Raw genomic sequence first — 21553 nt, 5'->3', positions numbered from 1 at the left:
ATCATAGAATCATAGAATCAAAGAGTTGGAAGAGACCTCATGGGCCATCCAGTCCAACCCCCTGCCAAGAAGCAGGAATATTGCATTCAAATCACCCCTGACAGATGGCCATCCAGCCTCTGTTTAAAAGCTTCCAAAGGAGGAGCCTCCACCACACTCCGGGGCAGAGAGTTCCACTGCTGAACGGCTCTCACAGTCAGGAAGTTCTTCCTCATGTTCAGATGGAATCTCCTCTCTTGTAGTTTGAAGCCATTGTTCCGCGTCCTAGTCTCCAGGGAAGCAGAAAACAAGCTTGCTCCCGCCTCCCTGTGGCTTCCTCTCACATATTTATATATGGCTATCAGCCTTCTCTTCTTCAGGCTAAACATGCCCAGCTCCTTAAGCCACTCCTCATAGGGCTTGTTCTCCAGACCTTTTATCATTTTAGTCGCTCTCCTCTGGACACATTCCAGCTTGTCAATATCTCTCTTGAATTGTGGTGCCCAGAATTGGACGCAATATTCCCAGTGTGGTCTAACCAAAGCGGAATAGAGGGGTAGCATGACTTTCCTAGATCTAGACACTATGCTCCTATTGATGCAGGCCCAAACTCCCACAGTTCCTAACAGCTGGAAAGCTGTCTGGGATTTCTGGGAGTTCAAAACAACTGGAAACCCAACTTTGCTCATGCCTGCTCTACAGGTATTCAGCCTTTACTCCTTAAAATATTTTGTGTAGTAAAAGAAAAGATGGAAGAAGTAGTAGAAACAATGAGACGGTGAGAACAGGAAAAGGATGGTGACACTTGACCTTTGCCCCCACTTTTCAGCAGTCCTCCTGATTGATCTATTTACCTTCCTATCTATCTCTATCTAATCTAGCCATTTGGAGGATTGCTGGGAGTTGCAGTCCGGGAATAGGAAATTGGAAATATGCAGAGATTGGGATGCTCTCAAAGAAATCCAAGGAGAAGAAAGTTTGCATCTTGGAAGCAGTGCATTTGGATCATCCTCCTCTCCTAAAGGGCCTGGTGTAGGGGATGCTGGGAGCTGTAGTCCAGAAGCAAGTGTAGATATGCTATTGTGTGTTTTGATTGGGGGGAGTCGTTTTTGCTCATGTGCTGCAGCATCTTTTTGCTTTTTTGGCTTTTTAAGACCCTTCTGTTGTGTTTTTCAGTGTTTTTATGAGTGATGGTCAGTAATTGACCAGAGAGGTGTACTGTGTCCAAATTTGGTGTCAATTCGTCCAGTGGTTTTTGAGTTATATTAATCCCACAAACGAACATTACATTTTTATTTATATAGATGGCACTATAAAAAGTCTCATCTGAGAAGAGTGCTAGATGTTTAGCATTCCAACTCGAATCCCTTTTCCTTGGAAGTCTGAGCCATTAATTTTAACAAGCGGTCCTTTCCAGGTAATGGCTTAATCACAACTGTGTGACTAACTGCCTTTGGCAATTGTTCCCTCATCCGCCTACAGTTTTCACATTTGTGTAACTGAATGATGTATTTTTCTCATCTCTGAAATTTACATTAAGAAAATAAATCTAACAAAGTACTGATAGTAAATTATATTGTTTCAAGCTATCTTTTTAGATTCTCAAACTGCAGTCATAAGATGTGATAATTGCCATTTAAAATGAGACTGGGAACTATTTATGGAAGGTAGGTCTGTCAGTGATTACTGCTCATGGCTAGATGGCTTCCAGGATAAGAAACAATATACCTTCATATATTAGTTGCTACAAAGCACACATATCCTGCATGTTGGCTTCACATAGACAAGCAGTTGGTATTGTGTTGTACAGAAGGCTAGAGTGGATAGCGAATTGGCATTTTAATATGATTGCTTCTTCAATTATACTTTGACTTCTTAGATTAGGGTTTTAGCTTTGTCTTGTTTTAGCATTACTCAGTGCCTTGAGACCCACGTCAGGAGAAAGGCAAGATATCAAACAAAAAAACAACTTTTAAAATAATTCAGATTTTTTTTTAAAAAAAAGATACAAGGGGTATATTTTAAGTAAGGTCCATTTTGTTGTAGACACTAGTAGTTCGCGCACATACCGCAACGAGTGCGTGTGTCGTGTACTGGCATGCCTCAGGAACAACTGTGCTCAGTTTCTGCTCTGTAGCTAACCTGTACGGTTCTGTTCTGTGCTTTAAAAATGTTTAAGACTATCAACTTCAACTCACCCGCTGCATGTGAGGTTCACTCAGTGATTCGGTTTTTGTCAGCAAGGAACCTGTCTGCTGTAGAAATTCATCGACAGATTTGTGAAGTGTACGGTGATACTGTTATGAGTGAAAGCAAAGTGCGTAAGTGGGTACAACAATTCAAAGATGGCCGTGACAACGTCCATGATGAGGACCACTCCGGTCACCCTTCTTTGATTACAGACGGCAGTGAACTCTTGGTTATCGGAGCAGGCGGCAAATTTTTATGAAGAGGGTATTTTAAAATTGGTTCAGAGGTATGATAAGTGTTTGAACAAACTTGGCAACTATGTCAAAAAATAGAGTGAAGTATGTACTTTCTGAAAATAAATTTACTTTTTTGAAATTAACTTTCATTGTGCACTTATGTTCCAACGGACCTTACTTAAAAAATACCCCTCGTATATCTATTTTGTATTTTAAAATGGTATAAACCATTTTCTTTTGCAAAATGAGATCAACACAGGAAAAACACAGCACTTCAAACTCAAATGGCAGTAGGAGAGAAATGTGTTCTGACAAAGGACAGCAGAAATAGAATAGCGGCAGCAACATTTTTTAAAAAGCCAACACCAGCAAAATAATAGGGAGAAACAATGCGTTAAATGTAGTCAGTCCCCAAGTTATGAACAAGACAGATTCTGTAGACTACAGAATTGTCTGGGGCGGCCCTGCTCTCGATCCCACCTTTGTCACAAGTACGGATGGTGGGAACGAGAGAAAGGGCCTTCTCAGTGGTGGCCCCTCGGCTATCCCCTCGATGGACTGTCACCTTGTCGTGGTGAGGGGGCTTGCGCATTCCAATGAACCTGTAGGCACAACAACTGGAGTCGTGCACTCCCAGGAGTGGCCGCGGGGGAGGTTCCAGACCAAGCACAGTCCGAAGACCCAAAGACCTCAATGGCGGAGCAGGCGGAGGATAACATGGCACATGTTACAACGGCTGCGAAGGCGGAAGAAGGCTGCAACAGACTGAGAAGCCACGGTCATTGTGTTAAACTACATCACCAGTGGAACCTCACTCTGTGAAGTCTGTGTGTTGATCAGTTGTGCACTGACCTCCACACATTAAAAAAACCCACGCACAGGCGTCGTCTTCGTCTTCCTCGGCTATGGAATGCCCTTCCTAGGGATATCAGATTGGCCCCCTCCCATTTAACATTCCAGAAAAGAGTCAAGACTTGGCTTTTTGAGCAGGCGTTTGCAAACACAATGTAACAGACACATCTTTGAGAGAGTTTTTTGGGCATCTGCTTCAGACTCCTGAATTCTTTCCCCAGTGGGATATTGGCTCTCTATTACAGTTGCTTTGCTGGCAGATGGAGATTTCTATACTCTGACAGGCTTTTCCAAACTGATCATACCATAGTGCAGGGGTCCTCAAACTAAGGCCCGGGGGCCGCATGTGGCCCTCCAAGGTCATTTACTCAGCCCTCGCTGAGGGTCAGCCTAAGTCTGGAACGACTTGAAAGTACATAACAACAACAACAATCCTATCTCATCAGCCAAAAGCAGGCCCACATTTCCCACTGAAATACTAATAAGTTTATATTTGTTAACATTGTTCCTCATTTTAATTATTGTATTGTTTTAAGTGTTTTTTACACTACAGATAAGATATGTGAAGTGTGCATAGGAATTCATGGGTTTTTTTCAAATTATAATCCGGCCCTCCAACAGTTTGAGGGATTGTGACCTGGCCCCCTGTTTAAAACGTTTGGGGACCCCTGCCGTAGTGTATTGTATTTTTACATTTTTGCCTTTTTATCTCATGGGTGTTAAAATAGTTTCAATTTTGTAGATAAAATTACTCATCAATAATTTCTTTTGTGTTTTACCTACATATATTTTTATCTGCCTTTCTTTTAATATTGTAAATTGTTTTGAAATGCAGTTTCTGTCAAAAAACAAAACAAAACAGGAAACAGAAAAAGACCCCAGTGATGACAATGTATCTTCATTCCTATATAAAACACGGAAATCTACATGTGTACATGTGGTTATACATCTACATAGTATGTGAATGTCTAGAGTGGGTGGAGACATATGCAGCAAGTGGGAGAGTATATCATTTTTTCTGCCACTTCCCCCATCCCTCCTTTACTGAAACTCCCTATTTGGAAAATGTGACCATAAATACACATTTTAAAGTTCTCTGTATTCTTCCATCTGTGTACTTATTGTACTGAAGACAATAAGCCTATGATTCTATGTAAATGTTTTTTACGATTTTTGGCATGCAAAGGTCACCTGTATTCAGAAGAACATTTGTATGAGTTGAGTTGCAAAGACATGGGCATAGAATCATAGAGTTGGAAAAGACCTCATGGGCCATCCAGTCCCACCACCTGTCAAGAATCAAGAAAATTGCATTCAAAGCACCCCTGACAGATGGCCATCCAGCCTCTGTTGCATGATAAGCTGAGAATTTACTGTAATGTTGGGTTTTTTTTGAGTCCAGCTTTGTAAAACACTCCACTGAAAACTCTAGTATCATTTGGCTCAACAGCTGCAATATCAGTAAAGAGTGCTAGCACTCTTTTCCTGTTTTTCTATTTCAGGGAAACACTTTAAAACAAGGGTCCTCAAACTAAGGCCCAAGGGCCGGATACAGTCCTCCAAGGTCATTTACCCAGCCCACGCTCAGGGTCAACCTAAGTCTGAAACGACTTGAAAGCATACAACAAAAACAATCCTATCTCATCAGCCAAACACAGGCCCATACTTCCCACTGAAATACTAATAAGTTTATATTTGTTAAAATTGTTCTTCATTTTAATTATTGTATTGTTTTAAGTGTTTTTAACATAACAAATAAGATATGTGCAGTGTGCATAGGAATTCATTCATGGTTTTTTTCCAAATTATAATCCCGCCCTCCAACAGTCTGAGGGACCGTGAACCGCCCCTCTGATTTCAAAGTTTGAGGACCCCCGATTTAAACCAAGAATGTGATTAAGGCCTTTGTAATGGCAACTCCAGTTCCAAAGAACACAGAATTGTATTTTCAATAAATTGACGCTGTGATTCAGCTCTTTGACTCAGCTTGCTAATTCCTACCTTTTCACCATCATGTCCAGGAGGGCCTGGCAGTCCAATTTCACCCTAAGGAGTGGAAATCAATGGAAAGCGAGAGAGTCAAAGAGAGAGAGAAAGAAAGGCTAAGAACAATTTCACCAATTTATGTTTGGAACTTTAGAGCTGACACGAAAAACAAGGAGAGAAGAACAGCTTGGTTGGTACAGTGGTGGAAAAAGTATTTAGTCAGATACCAATTGTACAAGTTCTCCCACTTAAAAAGACGAGAGAGGCCTGTAATTGACATCATAGGTAGACCTCAACTATGAGAGACAACATGAGAAAACACACCCAGAAAATCACATTGTCTGATTTTTAACGAATTTATTTGCAAATTATGGTGGAAAATAAGTATTTGGTCCATAACAAAAGCTCATCTCAATACTTTGTTATACAGGATGAGGCAGCGTAATTTCCATTTTTCAAAACTTAATAAAACCCATTGTATGAATCACCTACAAACAACCAAGATTTCCGGGTCTCACAGACCTGTAACTACTTGAAGAGGCTCCTCTGTGCTCCACTCATTACCTGTAGTAATGGCACCTATTTGAACTATACAATATGAATGGGTTCCTTGGTAGACAGGTTAAACACAAATAATCCACTTATAAGGATCAGATAATGAATAAGTCCAACAAATAGGTAGAATGTGAAACTTAGACTGTTCAATTCACAGTAATCACAAAATTAAACAATATGAAATAAGTTCTGTACAGTCTTTTAGTAATATCGTTGTATGTTCATGAAACAGCCTCCCACGACCGGTTTCGGCCTTTGCTTCAAGCCTTCTTCGGGTGGTAAAGTTCAGTCTTTTACATATGTTCTCATAAGAGATACTTAAGTTTTTTGCAATGGGATAAGATACTCTGCTTCTGAGTTTGATTCTAATTGCGAGTATATAAGTTTCACATTCTACCTATTTGTTGGACTTATTCATTATCTGATCCTTATAAGTGGATTATTTGTGTTTAACCTACCTATTTGAACTAGTCATACTCCAAACTCCACTATGGTGAAGGCCAAAGAGCTGTTGAAGGACACCAGAAACAAAATAGTCACCCTGCACCAGACTGGGAAGACTGATCTGCAATAGGCAAGCAACTTGGTGTGAAAAAATCAACTGTGGGAGCAATAATTAGAAAATGGAAGAGATACAAGACCACTGAGAATCTCCCTCGATATGGGGCTCCACGCAAGATCTCACCCCGTGGGGTCAAAATGATCACAAGAACAATGAGCAAAAATCCCGGAATCACACGGGGGAACCTAGTGAATGACCTGTAGAGATGGGACCAACGTAACAAAGGCTACCATCAGTAACACACTATGCCACTGCCAGGGACTCAGATCCTGCAGTGCCAGATGTGTCCCCCTGCTTAAGCCAGTACATGTCCGGGGCAAACTGAATTTTGCTAGAGAGCATTTGGATGATCCAGAAGAGTATTGAGAGAATGTCATATGATCAGATGAAACCAAAGTAGAACTGTTTGGCAGAAACACAACTTGTCATGTTTGGAGGAGAAAGAATGCTGAGTTGCATGCAAAGAACACCATATCTATTGTGAAGCATGGGGGTGGCAACATCATGCTTTGGGCCTGCTTCTCTGCAAAGGGACCAGGGCAACTGGTCCGTATACATGAAAGAATGAATGGGGCCATGTATCATGAGATTTTGGGTGCAAACCTCTTTCCATCAGCAAGGGCCCTGAAGATGAAATGTGGCTGGGTCTTTCAGCATGACAATGATCCCAAGCACACAACGAAGGAGTGGTTTCGTAAGAAGCACATCAAGGTCATCGAGTGACCTAGCCAGCCTCCAGATCTCAACCCTATAGAAAACCTTTGGAGGGAGTTGAAAGTCCATGTTGACCAGCGACAGCCCCAAAACACCACTGCTCTTGAGGAGATCTGCATGGAGGAATGGGCCAACATACCAGTAACAGTGTGTGCCAACCTTGTGAGGACTTACAGAAAAGTTTGACCCTGTCATTGCCAATAAAGAATATACAGGGTGAGGCAGCATAACTTCCTTTTTTAAAGTGTGCACCATTCCGTCGGTCGAAGACGTAGCAGAGCGCTAGTGGTCTCGTTTGAGAGGCGGGAGTATAAAGTTTTGTCCTGACACAGTTCAGTCGCCATCATGCGTTGGAACAGTGAGGAGCGTGCTTTTGCCGTTGAGGCCTACTTTTCGAGCGGATTTGGAGTGGCCGGTCCGCTCTCCAGATTTGGCCCCTTGTGATTTTTTTCTATGGGATGTTTTGAAATCCTGTGTTTATGTGAACCGTCCAAGGACCCTACAAGATTTGAAGACCAACATCCAGGAAGAAATTGCCAACATAACACCTGCTATGCTGGCAAGAGTCATGACAAATGCCAGAAATTGGTTTACTTAGTTTATAAAGAATGGGGGGAGGGGGTGTCACCTACCTAATTTGATCTTCAAAACTATGTAAAACAAAACTTTAGGTATGCGCCTACATTATTAAAAAAAATTCTGATTCACACAATGGGTTTTATTAAGTTTTGAAAAAAGGAAATTATGCTGCCTCACCCTGTATAACAAAGTATTGAGATGAGCTTTCGTTATGGACCAAATACTTATTTTCCACCATAATTTGCAAATAAATGCATTAAAAATCAGACAATGTGATTTTCTGGATGTGTTTTCTCATGTTGTCTCTCATAGTTGAGGTCTACCTATGATGTCAATTACAGGCCGCTCCCATCTTTTTAAGTGGGAGAACTTATACAATTGGTATCTGACTAAATACTCCCCCCACCCCCACTGTATATTTGGTGAAGGATGGTAAAGTTTGGTGGGATAAAGAGGAAACAGTAATGTTTAAGAGACTATTATTAATTACCATGTCAGACCTTGAATGGTTATTTCAATTAACTGTAGTTAAGTACCTCACCTCTGAGGATGCTTGCCATAGATGCAGGCGAAACGTCAGGAGAAATGCCTCTAGAACATGGCTTATAGCCCGAAAAAACCCACAAGAACTGAGTGATTCCAGCCATGAAAGCCTTCGACAATACATTGTAGTTAAGTAGTTCAATAAGAGAACAGCTAGACTGCATCCTCCTTAAATAATATCATCCTATAGTTCTTATGATTAGACGTCTAACAGCATGTTTCTGTATCAGTTTCCTGATGCAGAGGAAGATGAGCAGCCGTGGCCATTCTTGCTCCTTCAGACTGTTTCTTTCCACCTGTTTTGTGGCATGTTTGGAGTCTGCTTGTTACAGCAAGGGGAAGAAGGAGGTCTGGATAGGTGGATGATGTCACCAGGAGGAGATCCTAAGGCAACATTGGGAAAGCTCTGGGAACCAAACTGGAAATCTCATCCACATCACAAAAAATGGTGCTGTAGGAGTATATCATTTCATGTTACATTTCAAAGAGAGAGTCAACTCAAGGTTATCCAATTATGAATCAACATTTCCAGGGTAAGACTAACAGTGAGGAAATGCAGCCTGTTCCTTCCAGCTGTGTTTTAGTGTCCACCACATCCATCCAAATGTTAATGGTATGTAACTAAAAGAGGCAATTATAGTTCAGGCCCTTCATTTTGGCTTTCTTTGTGACCTCTGGGAATGAAGTAATTGCTTATCCCTGCCATAGCATGGTACAAGCATTAGATATAAAACATGTTTTAAAATGTATCACAGGGATGGGTTTGTGCATATGCTATTTTCGAAGTAATTTTCCTGAGGTAGCCTCATTTTATAGCCAGGTGTAACTGCCATCTCTTGTTGTATGCCATGTGCATTTATTTATCTCAGGTGCAGCAACTATGGGGAAAATATAGTATCTATCAGAGGATTTAGAATGCAGCTGGCTGTAACTGAGGTGGTTGAAAGCGGCTGGTTTTAGGACACACCTAAGTATATTTTAATTTTCTTTTTTTATGAAACATTTTCCCAATTACCAGAATATATAGGGTCAAATAGCAAGATGATATCCCTCTTACATGCTAGTTTCTGGGTCTGAGACAAGACCTATCTGGAAGGATAGAGCAACAGAAACCAATAAAAGCTAGCATGGAGGGCAAGAAGATAAGTCGGTTTTTATTACTCTGAAAGTATAAAATGTCAGTGGTACGGAGAAGGAAGAAAAGTTTATAACAGCATTTGTAAACTTGGTTTAAAAAGTACCGTATATTCCGGGGTACTAGACGACTGGGGCTATAAGACGACCCCCCAACTTTTACATACAGGGATATACTCGCCGTTTAATATGACTCCCCGAACCAGCCAGGTGGTTTCTGTCCTCGGGTCTCTGGGCTGCTTCCTGCGCCGCCTCCAGAAGGGACTCCCGTGTTACTCAGGCTGCTCTCCTTTTTCCTGGCCAGGCCTCACGCACAGCACCTCTTCTCCTACGAAACAAAGTTGTCTCACAGGAGAAGAGGCGCTTCTCGTGAGGCCTGGCCAGGAAGAAAGAGAGCGGCCTGATTAGAAGGGCCTCCGGCACTGCTCAGACCACTCTCCTCCTTCCTGGCCAGGCCTCGCGAAGTGCCTGTTCTCCCACAAGACAATGTTGTCTCGCAGGAAAAGAGGCACTTCTTGCGAGACCTGGACAGGAAGAAGGAGAGCGGCCTGACCAGAAGGGCCTCCAGCGCTGATCAGGCTGCTTTCCTTCTTCCTGTCCAGGCCTCGCGAGAAGCGCCTCTTCTCCCGCGAGACAACATTGTTTCGGGGGAGAAGAGGTGCTTCTTGCAAGGCCTGGACAGGAAGAAGGAGAGTGGCCTGATCAGAAGGGCCTCTGGCGCTGATCATGCCGCTCTCCTTCCTGGCCAGGCCTCACGAGAAGCGCCTCTTCTCCCACAAGAAAACGTTGTCTCATGGGAGAAGTGGAGCTTCTCGCGAGGCCTGGCCTGGAATAAGGAGAGCGGCCTGAACAGTGCGGGAGGCCCTTCTGATCAGGCCGCTCTCCTTCGTCCTTGCCAGGCCTTGTGCGAAGTGCCTCTTCTCCTGCGAGACAATGTTGGCCAGGAAGAAGGAGCGTGGTCTGAGCAGTGCGGGAAGCAGCCCAGGGACCCGGCCACCAACAAAGGAGAGGCCTGGGCCTGAGCAAGGAAGGCAGCCAGGAAGGGAGGAAGGACGGGGAGCCTGCCCGGGAGACTGCCATGAGCCAAGGCAGAGGAGGAGGAGGAGGGGAGCCCAAGGCCAAAGCAGCCATAGTATGTAATTTTATTATTATTTTAATTTTATACCAAGCGTACTAGACGATCCCCAAAATTTTATAAGGTTTTACATACCTAAAAAGTCATCTAGTACCCTGGAATTTATGGTAAAAACATTTAGACTGTAGACTAAGAGAAACATGCAGGCTAAATAGAATAATAGAATTGGGCCTATGGTGCAGCTGACTGGGAGTCAGCTGCATTAAGATCACTACTGACCAAAAGGTCACGAGTTCGAAGCCAGCCCGGGTCAGAGTGAGTTTTCAACCAATTTTGTGTAGCTTGATGGCAACCTTTGCAGTCCGAAAGACAGTTGCACATGTCAAGTAGGAAATTTAGGTGCTGCTTAGGCGGGGAGGCAAATCTAACTAATTTACGAGGCCATAAAAATCTCCAGCAAGCATGCAAAGAATGAGGAAGTACTTCATCAGTGTCACAAATGGATAGTTAAGCGACAGCTCCCCTGGTGGCAAAATACCCTCAAGAAAAGCTGGAAAGTTAAATTGTCTCTGTGTCTGTCTATATATGTTGTATGTCTATGGCATTGAATATTTGCCATGCATATGTACATTGTAATCCACCCTGAGTCCCCTGCGGGGTGAGAAGGGTGGAATAGAAATACTATAAATAAATAAATAAATAAATAAATAAATAAAATCATAGAGTTGAAGAGACCTCATAGGCCATCCAGTTCAACCGCCTACCAAGAAGCAGGAAAATCACATTCAAAGCACCCCCGAAAGATGGCCATCCAGCGTCTGCTTAAAAGTCTCCAAAGAAGGAGCCTCGACCACACTCTGGATCAGAGAGTTCCACTGCTGAACATCTCTCACAATTAGGAAGTTCTTCCTAATGTTCAAGTGGAATCTCCTTTCCTGAGGTTTGACATAACTATACCGACTGCGCAATAAACTAAAAGGAGGCATGATGGATGTTAACTGCTGTTTGAATCTCAGTAATTTCAGTGGGCAACTGAAGCCCGTGCCTGATCTTTTGCCCTAAAACCAGTGGGGCTAAATATGCTGTATTTTTATTTTTTGGATAATTCGTGCATTGAGTTTTATGAATTATAATAGCTGACTAACCTTCTGTCCTGGTGGTCCTGCAGGACCAGGCAATCCAGGAGGCCCCTGGTGAAAGAAAAACATTGCATTTTGAATATACAAAAATTACAAAATACTTTCCTTAAAAAAACAAAACAACATTTCAATGTCCTCTACAATAATTGGTGACTCTTAAAAATCTTAAAAACCAGGCAAAAAGTGAAAAAAATAATAATGATGGGGGACATGCAGTATCAGATGAAGTTAATACACATGTAATCTTAATGGAGATATTACTTTTAGACTCAATAACTGTGAGAGATCTATTGATGAACAAACAGATATGCCTCAGCTAATTTGGCAGTCCACATTAAGTCTGAATCTGTGATTCTGTGAAGTACTAAATTCCCATTAAAAGTAATTTTAGAACATCGGCAGTGCTATGGCTATCCCATGCTCTCAGGTTATGATGGCAGCTGTGGTTCAACATAGGGTAATTTACGATGCCATAAAAATCTCCAGCAAGCATGCAAAGAATAAGGAAGTATTTCATCAGTGTCACAAATGGACGGTGAAGCGACAGCTCCCCTGGTGGTCGGAATACCCTCATGAAAAAGCTGGAATGTTAAATAGCCCCTGTGTGTCTGTCTATATATGTTGTGTCTCTATGGCATTGAATGTTTGCCACGTATATGTACATTGTAATCCACCCTGAGTCCCCTGTGGGGTGAGAAGGGTGAAATATAAATACTGCAAATAAATAAATAAATAAATAATAGTGGGAAGCAGAGCTAGAGAACTGGTTGAGCTATCTATGGTCCCTTTTCAAATTTCCCTTCACTTTCTGTCCCTGCGATAACTTGAGTTTGAAAATTTTGAGTTGTCATGGAAACAAGGATTAGTGATAAAGCTTCCACGGAGACATTTTTCCCCATGATAACTCTTTCAGGAGTGAATTTCTTTGCCGAGAGAGAGATTTCCTCCAAATTCCTCTTGTCTCACCCCTGTTTCTAACTAGGAGTTGGATGGAAGTTGGATGTTTATAGCTCAGGGGCTGATGACATGATGGCAACAGTTTTGGACAGCAATGGCTCCCAAAGTGACCCATTTAAGGTGGAATCCGGTGTCAAACAGGGATGGTTATTGCCCCAACTTTATTCTCCATCTTCATCGCTATGATACTTCACCTTGTTGATGGGAAGCTTCAACCAGAGAAATCAGCCATAGCAGAGCACCTGATGAACCAACCTGGACACAGCATTTTATTTGAGAACACAGAAATGCTGGACCACTCTCACAACCACCATGTCAGACTACACAGAGAAGCCATTGAAATACACAAGCATGTGGACAATTTCAACAGAAAGGAGGAAACCATGAAAATGAACAAAATCTGGCTACCAGTATTAAAAAACTCTAAAATTACCACAGCACAACAACAGAGAGGAAACAAACAAGGACATCTAATTACCTCTCAACAAACGTTTGATCTAGGCCAGTGTTTCTCAACCTGGGGGTCGGGAGCCCTGGAGGGGTCGCGAGGGGGTGTCAGAGGGGTCACCAAAGACCACCAAAAAACACAATATTTTCTGTTTGTCATGGAGGTTCTGTGTGGGAAGTTTGGCCCAATTCAATCATTGGTAGGGTTCAGAATGCCCTTTGATTGTAGGTGAACTATCAATCCCAGCAACTACAACTCCCAAATGTCAAGGTCTATTTCCCCCAAACTCAACTAATGTTTACATTTGGGCATATTGAGAATCCGTGCCAAGTTTGGTCCAGATCCATAATTGTTTGAGTCCACAGTGCTCTCTTGATGTAGGTGAACTACAACTCCCAACTCTCAAGGTCAATGCCCACCAAATCCTTCCAGTATTTTCTGTTGGTCATGGGAGTTCTGTGTGCAAAGTTTGATTCAATTCCATTGTTGGTGGAGTTCAGAATGCTCTTTGATTATAGGTGAACTATACATCCCAGCAACAACAACTCTCACAGGAGAAAATCAATACCCTCCCCCAATCCCACTAGTTTTCAAATTTGTGTGTATTGGGTATTTGTGCCAAATTTGGTCCAGTGAGTAAAATACATCCTGCATATCAGATATTTACATTACAGTTCATAACAGCAGCAAAATGACAATTATGAAGTAGCAACGAAACTAATTTTATGGTTGGAGGTCACCATAACATGAGGAAGCTTATTAAGGGGTCGTGGCATTAGGAAGGTTGAGAACCACTGGTCTAGGCACTGTCAGGCCATTATATGCTAAGCAAGGTGGTCACACTCCACTCCAGCAGACAAGAGTCCTTTGTCTCACTCTGATCATTCCACAGATAAATAAACACTTTTTCCTAGTCCCAACAGACCTCACTACCTCTGAGGATGCTTGCCATAGATGCAGGCGAAACGTCAGGAAAGAATGCCTCTAGACCATGGCCATATAGCCCCAAAAAAACCTACAACAACCCAGTTTCACCTCACTTCAGACACTGAGCTCGCCAGATCCCATCATGCAATGTAGATCGACTTCCAGCAGGGCTCTGTGCCTGAAGTGAGGTGAAAGTGTCATAAGAGGCACTAGCAAGAACACGGGAAGCTTCCCATGTTCCACAGAGAAGAATGGAGCAAGCTGGGCAGCAATGCTTTCTCCCTGGGGTGAAGTAAGGGGTGATGTGGGGCAACAGGTTCCCCATGCCCCATGCCAGATTCCCCACAATCCACTATGTTAATGATGTATATTTCCTTTTTTCTTTTTTTTCTTTTTATGCTTTAGTTCTTACATTGTAATAAGACTTTGGTATTTTTGTTTTGAGAGCTTGGCAACATTATATTTAATATACTAATTTACTGAATCTTTGGACTTAAAATTCCCCCCAAAAGTAACTGCTTGAAGTTCTTGATAGCAGCTTACTGTGGCACACATACGTAACGAATTTTACCAGTTTTGCTTCTTCTGCCCCTCTTACAGAATTAAAATTTGATTATAAACCACAGTGCAGAGAGAAAAACAACTGACTCACCATAAGGGCCAATGTTCGTATCTCCTAAAAGAAGAGAAACAAAAGGAAGAAAAAGGTGTGTGTGAATAATAATAATACTTTTTTTGATTACCTGCCTCTTGAGGCTTGGTACAACAGTCAAAAATGTATGAACATAAAATATATACAATAATTTTTATTTTATTTATTTAAGTTCAACAGTGACAAATGCAAGATACTCCACTTTGGCAGGAAAAACAAAATGCAAAGATACAGAATGGGGGACAATGCCTGGCTCAAGAGCAGTACGTGTGAAAAAGATCTTGGAGTCCTCGTGGACAACAAGTTAAACATGAGCCAACAATGTGATGGGGCGGCAAAAAAAGCCAATGGGATTTTGCCCTGCATCAATAGGAGCATAGTGTCTAGGTCCAGGGAAGTCGTGCTACCCCTCTATTCTGCTTTGGTTAGACCACACCTGGAATATTGTGTCCAATTCTGGGCACCAGCATTCAAGAGAGATATTGACAAGCTGGAATGTGTCCAGAGGAGGGCGACTAAAATGATCAAGGGTCTGGAGAACAAGCCCTATGAGGAGCGGCTTAAGGAGCTGGGCATGTTTAGCCTGAAGAAGAGAAGGCTGAGAGAAGACATGATAGCCATGTATAAATATGTGAGAGGAAGCCACAGGGAGGAGGGAGCAAGCTTGTTTTCTGCTTCCCTGGAGACGAGGGCGCGAAACAATGGCTTCAAACTACAAGAGAGGAGATTTCATTTGAACATTAGGAAGAACTTCCTGACTGTGAGAGCCGTTCAGCAGTGGAACTCTCTGTCCCGGAGTGTGGTGGAGGCTCCTTCTTTGGAAGCTTTTAAGCAGAGGCTGGATGGCCATTTGTCAGGGGTGATTTGAATGCAATATTCCTGCTTCTTGGCAGGGGGTTGGACTGGATGGCCCATGAGGTCTCTTCCAACTCTTTGATTCTATGATTCTATGAGGCTGGATGGCCATCTGTCGTGGCCAGTCCAGCGGAGTTAATAGCAGAGGACCATCGCTTCAATGCTGGTGGTCTTTGTTTCTTCCAGCACGCTGACATTTGTCCGCCTGTCTTCCCAAGAGATTTGCAGGATTTTCCAGAGGCAGCGCTGATGGAATCATCCCAGGAGTTGCATGTGACGTCTGTAGACAATCCACGTTTTGCAGGCATATAGCAGGGTTGGGAGGACAATAGCTATATAAACAAGCATCTTGGTATCCCTATGGATGTCCCGGTCCTCAAACACTCTCTGCTTCATTCGGAAAAATGCTGCACTCGCAGAGCTCAGGCAGTGTAGTATTTCGGTGTCGATGTTGACTTTGGTGGAGAGGTGGCTGCCAAGGTAGTGGAAATGGCCAAAATTTTCTAATGTTACACCATTAAGCTGTATCTCTGGCATTGGAGAGGGATTGGCTGGTGACTGCTGGAAGAGGACTTTGGTTTTGTCGATGTTCAGTGACAGGCCGAGCTTCTCATATGCTTCTGCAAAGGTGTTTAGAGTAGCTTGTAGGTCTTCTTCTGAATGCACACAGATGATGTTGTCATCAGCATACTGGAATTCTATAACAGATGTTGTAACCTTGGTTTGGCTTGCTGAGGCTGAATAGCTTGCCATCAGTCTGATAGATGATTTCCACTCCGGTGGGCAGCTTCCCATCAACAAGATGAAGTATTTTTATGCTACCTTTAGAGCAATGCTACTGTAGTACATGGCAACTAGTGGACATCTGTGCAGTCTCCGAACCATCTGCCAAGTCTTTCCCAAACCTCTGGAGAAATAGGGGAGGATTGTCACCCCAAAATGCTGTTTGGAATTCTCGAAGGACTCCATGCATGACACAAAGTCAGGAATCAGAACTACACAATACAGAAAGTTCTCAAAAAGATACAAAACACCAACAAAGCACGAAGAGGAAAACAGTCAAACGAAATGAAGAAGTGAATATAAATACAATAATATCGTGAAAATAATTATACATAAAATAAGATAATTTTTAACCTAAAACAACCGAAGCCAGGAATCTCAATGTATCTTGCAAAAATGGTGCACAAAATTACCAAAATTGGCTGAAAACTTGAACCAGAAAACCTAAACTTCTGATTTGGTTTGAGCTCCATAGTATGAATGCCAATTTTAGGGTGAGACCTGCAGAGGGAATATAAAGTTGAATCTGCCTATCATTTCCAGCATTGTGAAACCCTAACCCCAAAATCTTCATTAAGGGGGAAAATTCAATTCAGAGTGCCAATTTTTTTTATCAAAAATGTAAGTACTCCAAGCTGTTCTTTTCACTTATTCCTACTTGCTAATGGGCCTATAACCATCTGTTGCAGCTAGGTAACTCCTATAAACATCTGCGGCATTAATGCAGGAGTGGGAGAGGATCCTATTACTAATATTTCTATTAACACTTTCAAAAAGTGATCTGTTGGCAACAGTTTTACAAAAAACACTAGAAACTTAAACAGTCTTGTCACCACATGTCATTTTCTTACCTGCAAAGCTTCGTTGATATTGCCATTGTAATCTACCATTTCATTTTTGCCTGGCTCGCCCTTGGGACCCTGGAAAAAATCAAACAGATAGAAATAAACTGGATTGCTCTGGAACAATGTTAATTTCTATCATCTAAACTGCGCAGACTCTTAAAAAGTGTGTTATTATAATATTAGGTTGTTCCATTAAGGAAGCACCGTTTACACATACACTGTCCACAAGGATCAATATCATCAGCGTAATTGTCAGGTTTTACAATGTATTGTAATGTAATATAGCTGAGTCATGCACTGCTAATGGGCTTCTATTGGAAATGCTGAGTCATGCATTAACTGTATATAGAACTTCATTTGGGGAATGTGTTCTGGCCTAGTCCAGGTGATTGTGAATGATGCAATCCTGGGTCTGAGTTAAGTTAATGGTTTGGGAACCAATCAGAGATTGCTATGTGTAAATGAATTGTATATAAGGAAGTCATGTACAGTGTATATTTCTCCTTGTGCTGTGATGTTGTTCGTCGAAGGCTATATGTAATTAACAGAACCTGTCTGCTAAGACAAGATATAACTGTATGCTGTGGTAAGTTTGTAATATCATCTAGACTGGGGGAAAGACAATGGTAAAACTGACAATGGCCGGGCACGTGCTCAAGTGTCTGTAAAACGTTCCAGAGTGATTGCAGGCTGTGGGAGCAGTTGACAGAAAATACTGTGCAGGAAGAAGCTACTGGAAAGCGCTGAAGTTGTGCAACTGATCTGCTGCTGAATTGTGAAGTTAATCTCAACAGTAATTTTATGCATGGGTTGTTGTAGGTTTTTCGGGCTGTATGGCCATGTTCTGGAAGTATTCTCTCCTGACATTTCGCCTGCATCTATGGCAAGCATCCACAGATTTGGATGCACCGGGACTGTGGCACAGCTGTCTGGGAGTCAACTGCATTAAGATCACTAATGACCAAAAGGTCATGAGTTTGAAGTCAGCCTGGGTCGGAGTTAGCTTCCGACCAATTTGTGTAGCTTGCTGTCGACCTTTGCAGCCCAAAAGACAGTTGCATCTGCCAAGTAGGAAATGTAGGTACTGCTTATGCGGGGAGGCTAATGTACGAGGCCATAAAAATCTCCAGCAAGCATGCAAAGAATGAGGAAGTACTTAATCAATATCTCAAATGGACGGTGAAGTGACAGCTCCCCTGGTGGCCAGAATACCATCATGAAAAAAGCTGGAATGTTAAATAGCGTCTGTGTGCCTGTCTATATATGTTGTGTGTCTATGGCATTGAATGTTTGCCATGTATATGTACATTGTAATCCGCCCTGTGTCCCCTGTGGGGTGAGAAGGGTGGAATATAAATACTGTAAATAATAAATAATAATAATAAATAACATGGCCATATAGCCCGAAAAACCTACAACAACCCAGTAATTCCAGTCATGAAAGCCTCTGACAATACAATTTTATGCATGCTTATACAGAGACTGGTATAACGAGATAAACGTAATCTTGGGCAGGGGGGAACACAATCTCACCCGCAGCCCACCAGTGTGAAGCATTAACGTTCAGCTGGACACTACTTTAACGATGATAAAATGACTACGACAAGGGGGACTCTCTTATCCCACCTCAATATTATTATTAAGTGACCAACTGTATTAACGTTGTTAATGATCGATGTATTAGGTAGATTCGCCGCCACCACCTCAATTAATGTCTGAGGAAAACATAAGTGTGAATGTGAAATAGGTAAAGTTTGTTCAAGCCCTTGGTTCTTCTCTAATGGCTGTTTCTCTCACTGACTGGACTGAAATTGAGTTGTCTTTAGACTAACTGAGGTCTAATGATTGTGACAGACCGAGGCAGACACCAGTTTAAAGATGAATTAGAAACAGGTTTATTTAAAACTTGATGAACAAATCAACTCTTAATAAGAGTGGTACAAACGCGTAATGTGGTTACTGAGGCTTAGCTGGTTAGACAAGCAGTCTTCTTTAAGATTATAACTTTTGTTCCCTGTGAGTTCCTTGCTTCACACTGTTCACAACACTAACACAGTGTGTCCCTGAGAACAGCCCAACTGACTGCCTCACAGAGCAAAATAGGCTTTCCTTCACTGACCCTTCTATGTACAGTGAACCAGGAACCTTTGCCTTTCCTATGCTCTAACTCCCAAGGCTCACTTCAAAAGTTTTCCCTCCCTGTCTAAATTCTTCACAGCTCCCTCTTCCTAAATATACTTCTACACTCTTCGATGTTTAAAGCTCTTCTTCCCCCAGCTTGTCAAAAAGACACAGCCTTTTCCCCTCTAAAACCTAACTCCTCCCCTGACTGCTCTAGCCAATCAGGAGCCGGCTGACTCCTGCCTCTTAGCTCTCCTGCCTATCTCTGAACATGTCAGCTACTGACTTTCCAGGCTTCGGCCTTCCTGGCAAAAGGTTAGATTCACCACAACTGGCAACTTAATATAGGTATAATAGCCACTGTAACATGTGAGCTTTTTTATTTATTTATTTATTTTATTTTTGAAGTACAAGCTAGAAGGTGGTGTGTTATGGTTTATGTATCATTTTTGTTTGACTTTGTTCAACTCCTTAGTAGTAAGATAAGTCAAACCACAACAATATACGGTGTAGTGAAAAGAATACTTTTCTAATCTTCTCATCATATCAGACCATGTCTAGGAACTCTGCACTTCCAAATATATTTGGCCCCAACATGCATGAACCAATGCCAACAGAGCCATCGACATGGGCTTATCGGAGCGGCAACCCCACATTACCTAGTCATGCTCACCCCTATGTAGACCATGACTTAAGAAGAAAACACTACTCACCCTTGGACCAAAAGGTCCTTGCTCCCCAGGTATTCCAGGTTCTCCCTGAAATATGGAGATCATGGAATTAGTGAAATAATAGTATTTTTGCCTAAAGTGTACTATTTGTGTGCATTATCAAATACATTATGTAAATGCAAAAAGTAAGGATGTAAATCCTTGGTTATTTCATCCTCACAATAAAGAATGAATAAATAATTTAGATTGAGATCCCACAAGGGGCACCCCTATCTTGAGATTCAATGCAACTTTTATATAGGCCAGTTATATACCTTGAAAACCAGTTGTATGCCAACTGACAAGCAATAGGGTTGTATTTTACTTTGCTGGAAGAAGGCAACATCTTCATCAGTATTTCAGAAAATTATTTCTACTTAGATACAGAGCCACATAAGTTCCACTGTTCGTTTTTTTTTTCTTTCCAGTTGGGAGGTTCCCAACCGTTGGGTATCTCATTTTTTAATAGGGAAGAAATAACCGAGAACATTATTTCCAAAGCAGAAAAGAGTACTCACCTTTGGTCCAGGAGGTCCAGGTAGCCCTGGTGGTCCAGGTTCTCCTTTACCTCCCCCAAGTGCATTGCTAGAATCTCCTTTTTCTCCCTAAATATACAAAAATATTATACATTTTTTGTATTTCTTGGAATCATAGATACTCTGGGTGCTAGACAGGTGGAAGAAGAAGGTATCAGCAGGCCCTAGGGAACCTCTTGCAAAAGTACAAAATACCTGTACAATACGTATGTGTTCATTTGTGTGTATGGAAAGGAAAAAAATTGTATTAGTGATGATGAATATCCTCAATGAGCACAAGTGGATTGCTGACTAACGGTTGAAAGGTGATGGGCCAAAATGACAAGGGGATGAATGTAATGGAGATGTCTGAGAGTCTATGCCTGAATGGCTGGAATACAAACAAGATCACTTTGGGCTTCAAGCATTTGTTACAGTTCTCTTTTGTTTCTTTAGAAATCTAAAGAGACATATAAACCTGTAACAGAAAAAACCAAAAACTAGGTTTGACACCTAGGAGATTTTGAAGCTGGGTTGTTGTAGGTTTTATCGGGCTGTATGGCCATGGTCTAGAGGCATTCTCTCCTGATATTTCGCCTGCATCTATGGCAAGCATCCTCAGAGGTAGTGAGGTCTGTTGGAAGTAGGAAAAAAGGATTTATATATCTGTGGAATGACCAGGGTGAGACAAAGGACTCTTGTCTGCTGGAGCTAGGTGTGAATGTTTCAACTGACCACCTTGATTAGGATACAATGGGCTGACTCTGAGGATGCTTGCCATAGATCCAGGCGAAACGTCAGAAGAGAATGCCTCTAGACCATGGCCATATAGCCCGAAAAAACCTACAACAACCCAGTGATTCCGGCCATGAAAGCCTTCGACAATTCATCGATTTTGAAGCTGTTTGTCTTTAAGATGCCACATGTCCTTACAAATGGAACACAGGTACATTTTACTTCCTGTTTGTGCCAAAGGCTTCTATCTTGGATGGGGTTGCACTCCCCCTGAAAAACAGGGGGGTTCACAGCTTGGGGAGTGCTCCTGGACCCATCTCTCCAAATGTCAGCCGAGGTAGATGCGACGGTCAGGGGTGCTTACTATCAGCTTCGGCTGTGCCCCTTCCTAGATTTGACTTGCATGACAAACAATGAGTTGGATGTCTTGTGACAGCAACCACCGAGTTTCACAAGCAAAA

General features: G+C 42.2%; 1 protein-coding gene across 1 annotated transcript in view; it reads right to left on the bottom strand.

The window, feature by feature from the left end:
- The window catches only part of COL13A1 (collagen type XIII alpha 1 chain), a 219722-nt gene that overhangs the window by 60389 nt on the left and 137780 nt on the right, over nt 1–21553 (bottom strand). The window contains exons 21-26 of the mRNA XM_067465689.1: nt 20361–20447; nt 19846–19890; nt 17018–17086; nt 14529–14552; nt 11551–11595; nt 5259–5303 (exon numbers count right to left, since the gene is read on the bottom strand). Coding sequence (XP_067321790.1) covers nt 5259–5303; nt 11551–11595; nt 14529–14552; nt 17018–17086; nt 19846–19890; nt 20361–20447 — 315 coding nt within the window. The remainder of the gene's footprint in view (nt 1–5258; nt 5304–11550; nt 11596–14528; nt 14553–17017; nt 17087–19845; nt 19891–20360; nt 20448–21553) is intronic.

Source organism: Anolis sagrei, chromosome 3, assembly GCF_037176765.1.
Source record: "Anolis sagrei isolate rAnoSag1 chromosome 3, rAnoSag1.mat, whole genome shotgun sequence".
Classification (NCBI taxonomy): Eukaryota; Metazoa; Chordata; class Lepidosauria; order Squamata; family Dactyloidae; genus Anolis; species Anolis sagrei.
The sequence above is the reverse complement of the archived record's forward strand: the minus strand, read 5'-3'. Positions and strand labels throughout refer to the sequence as shown.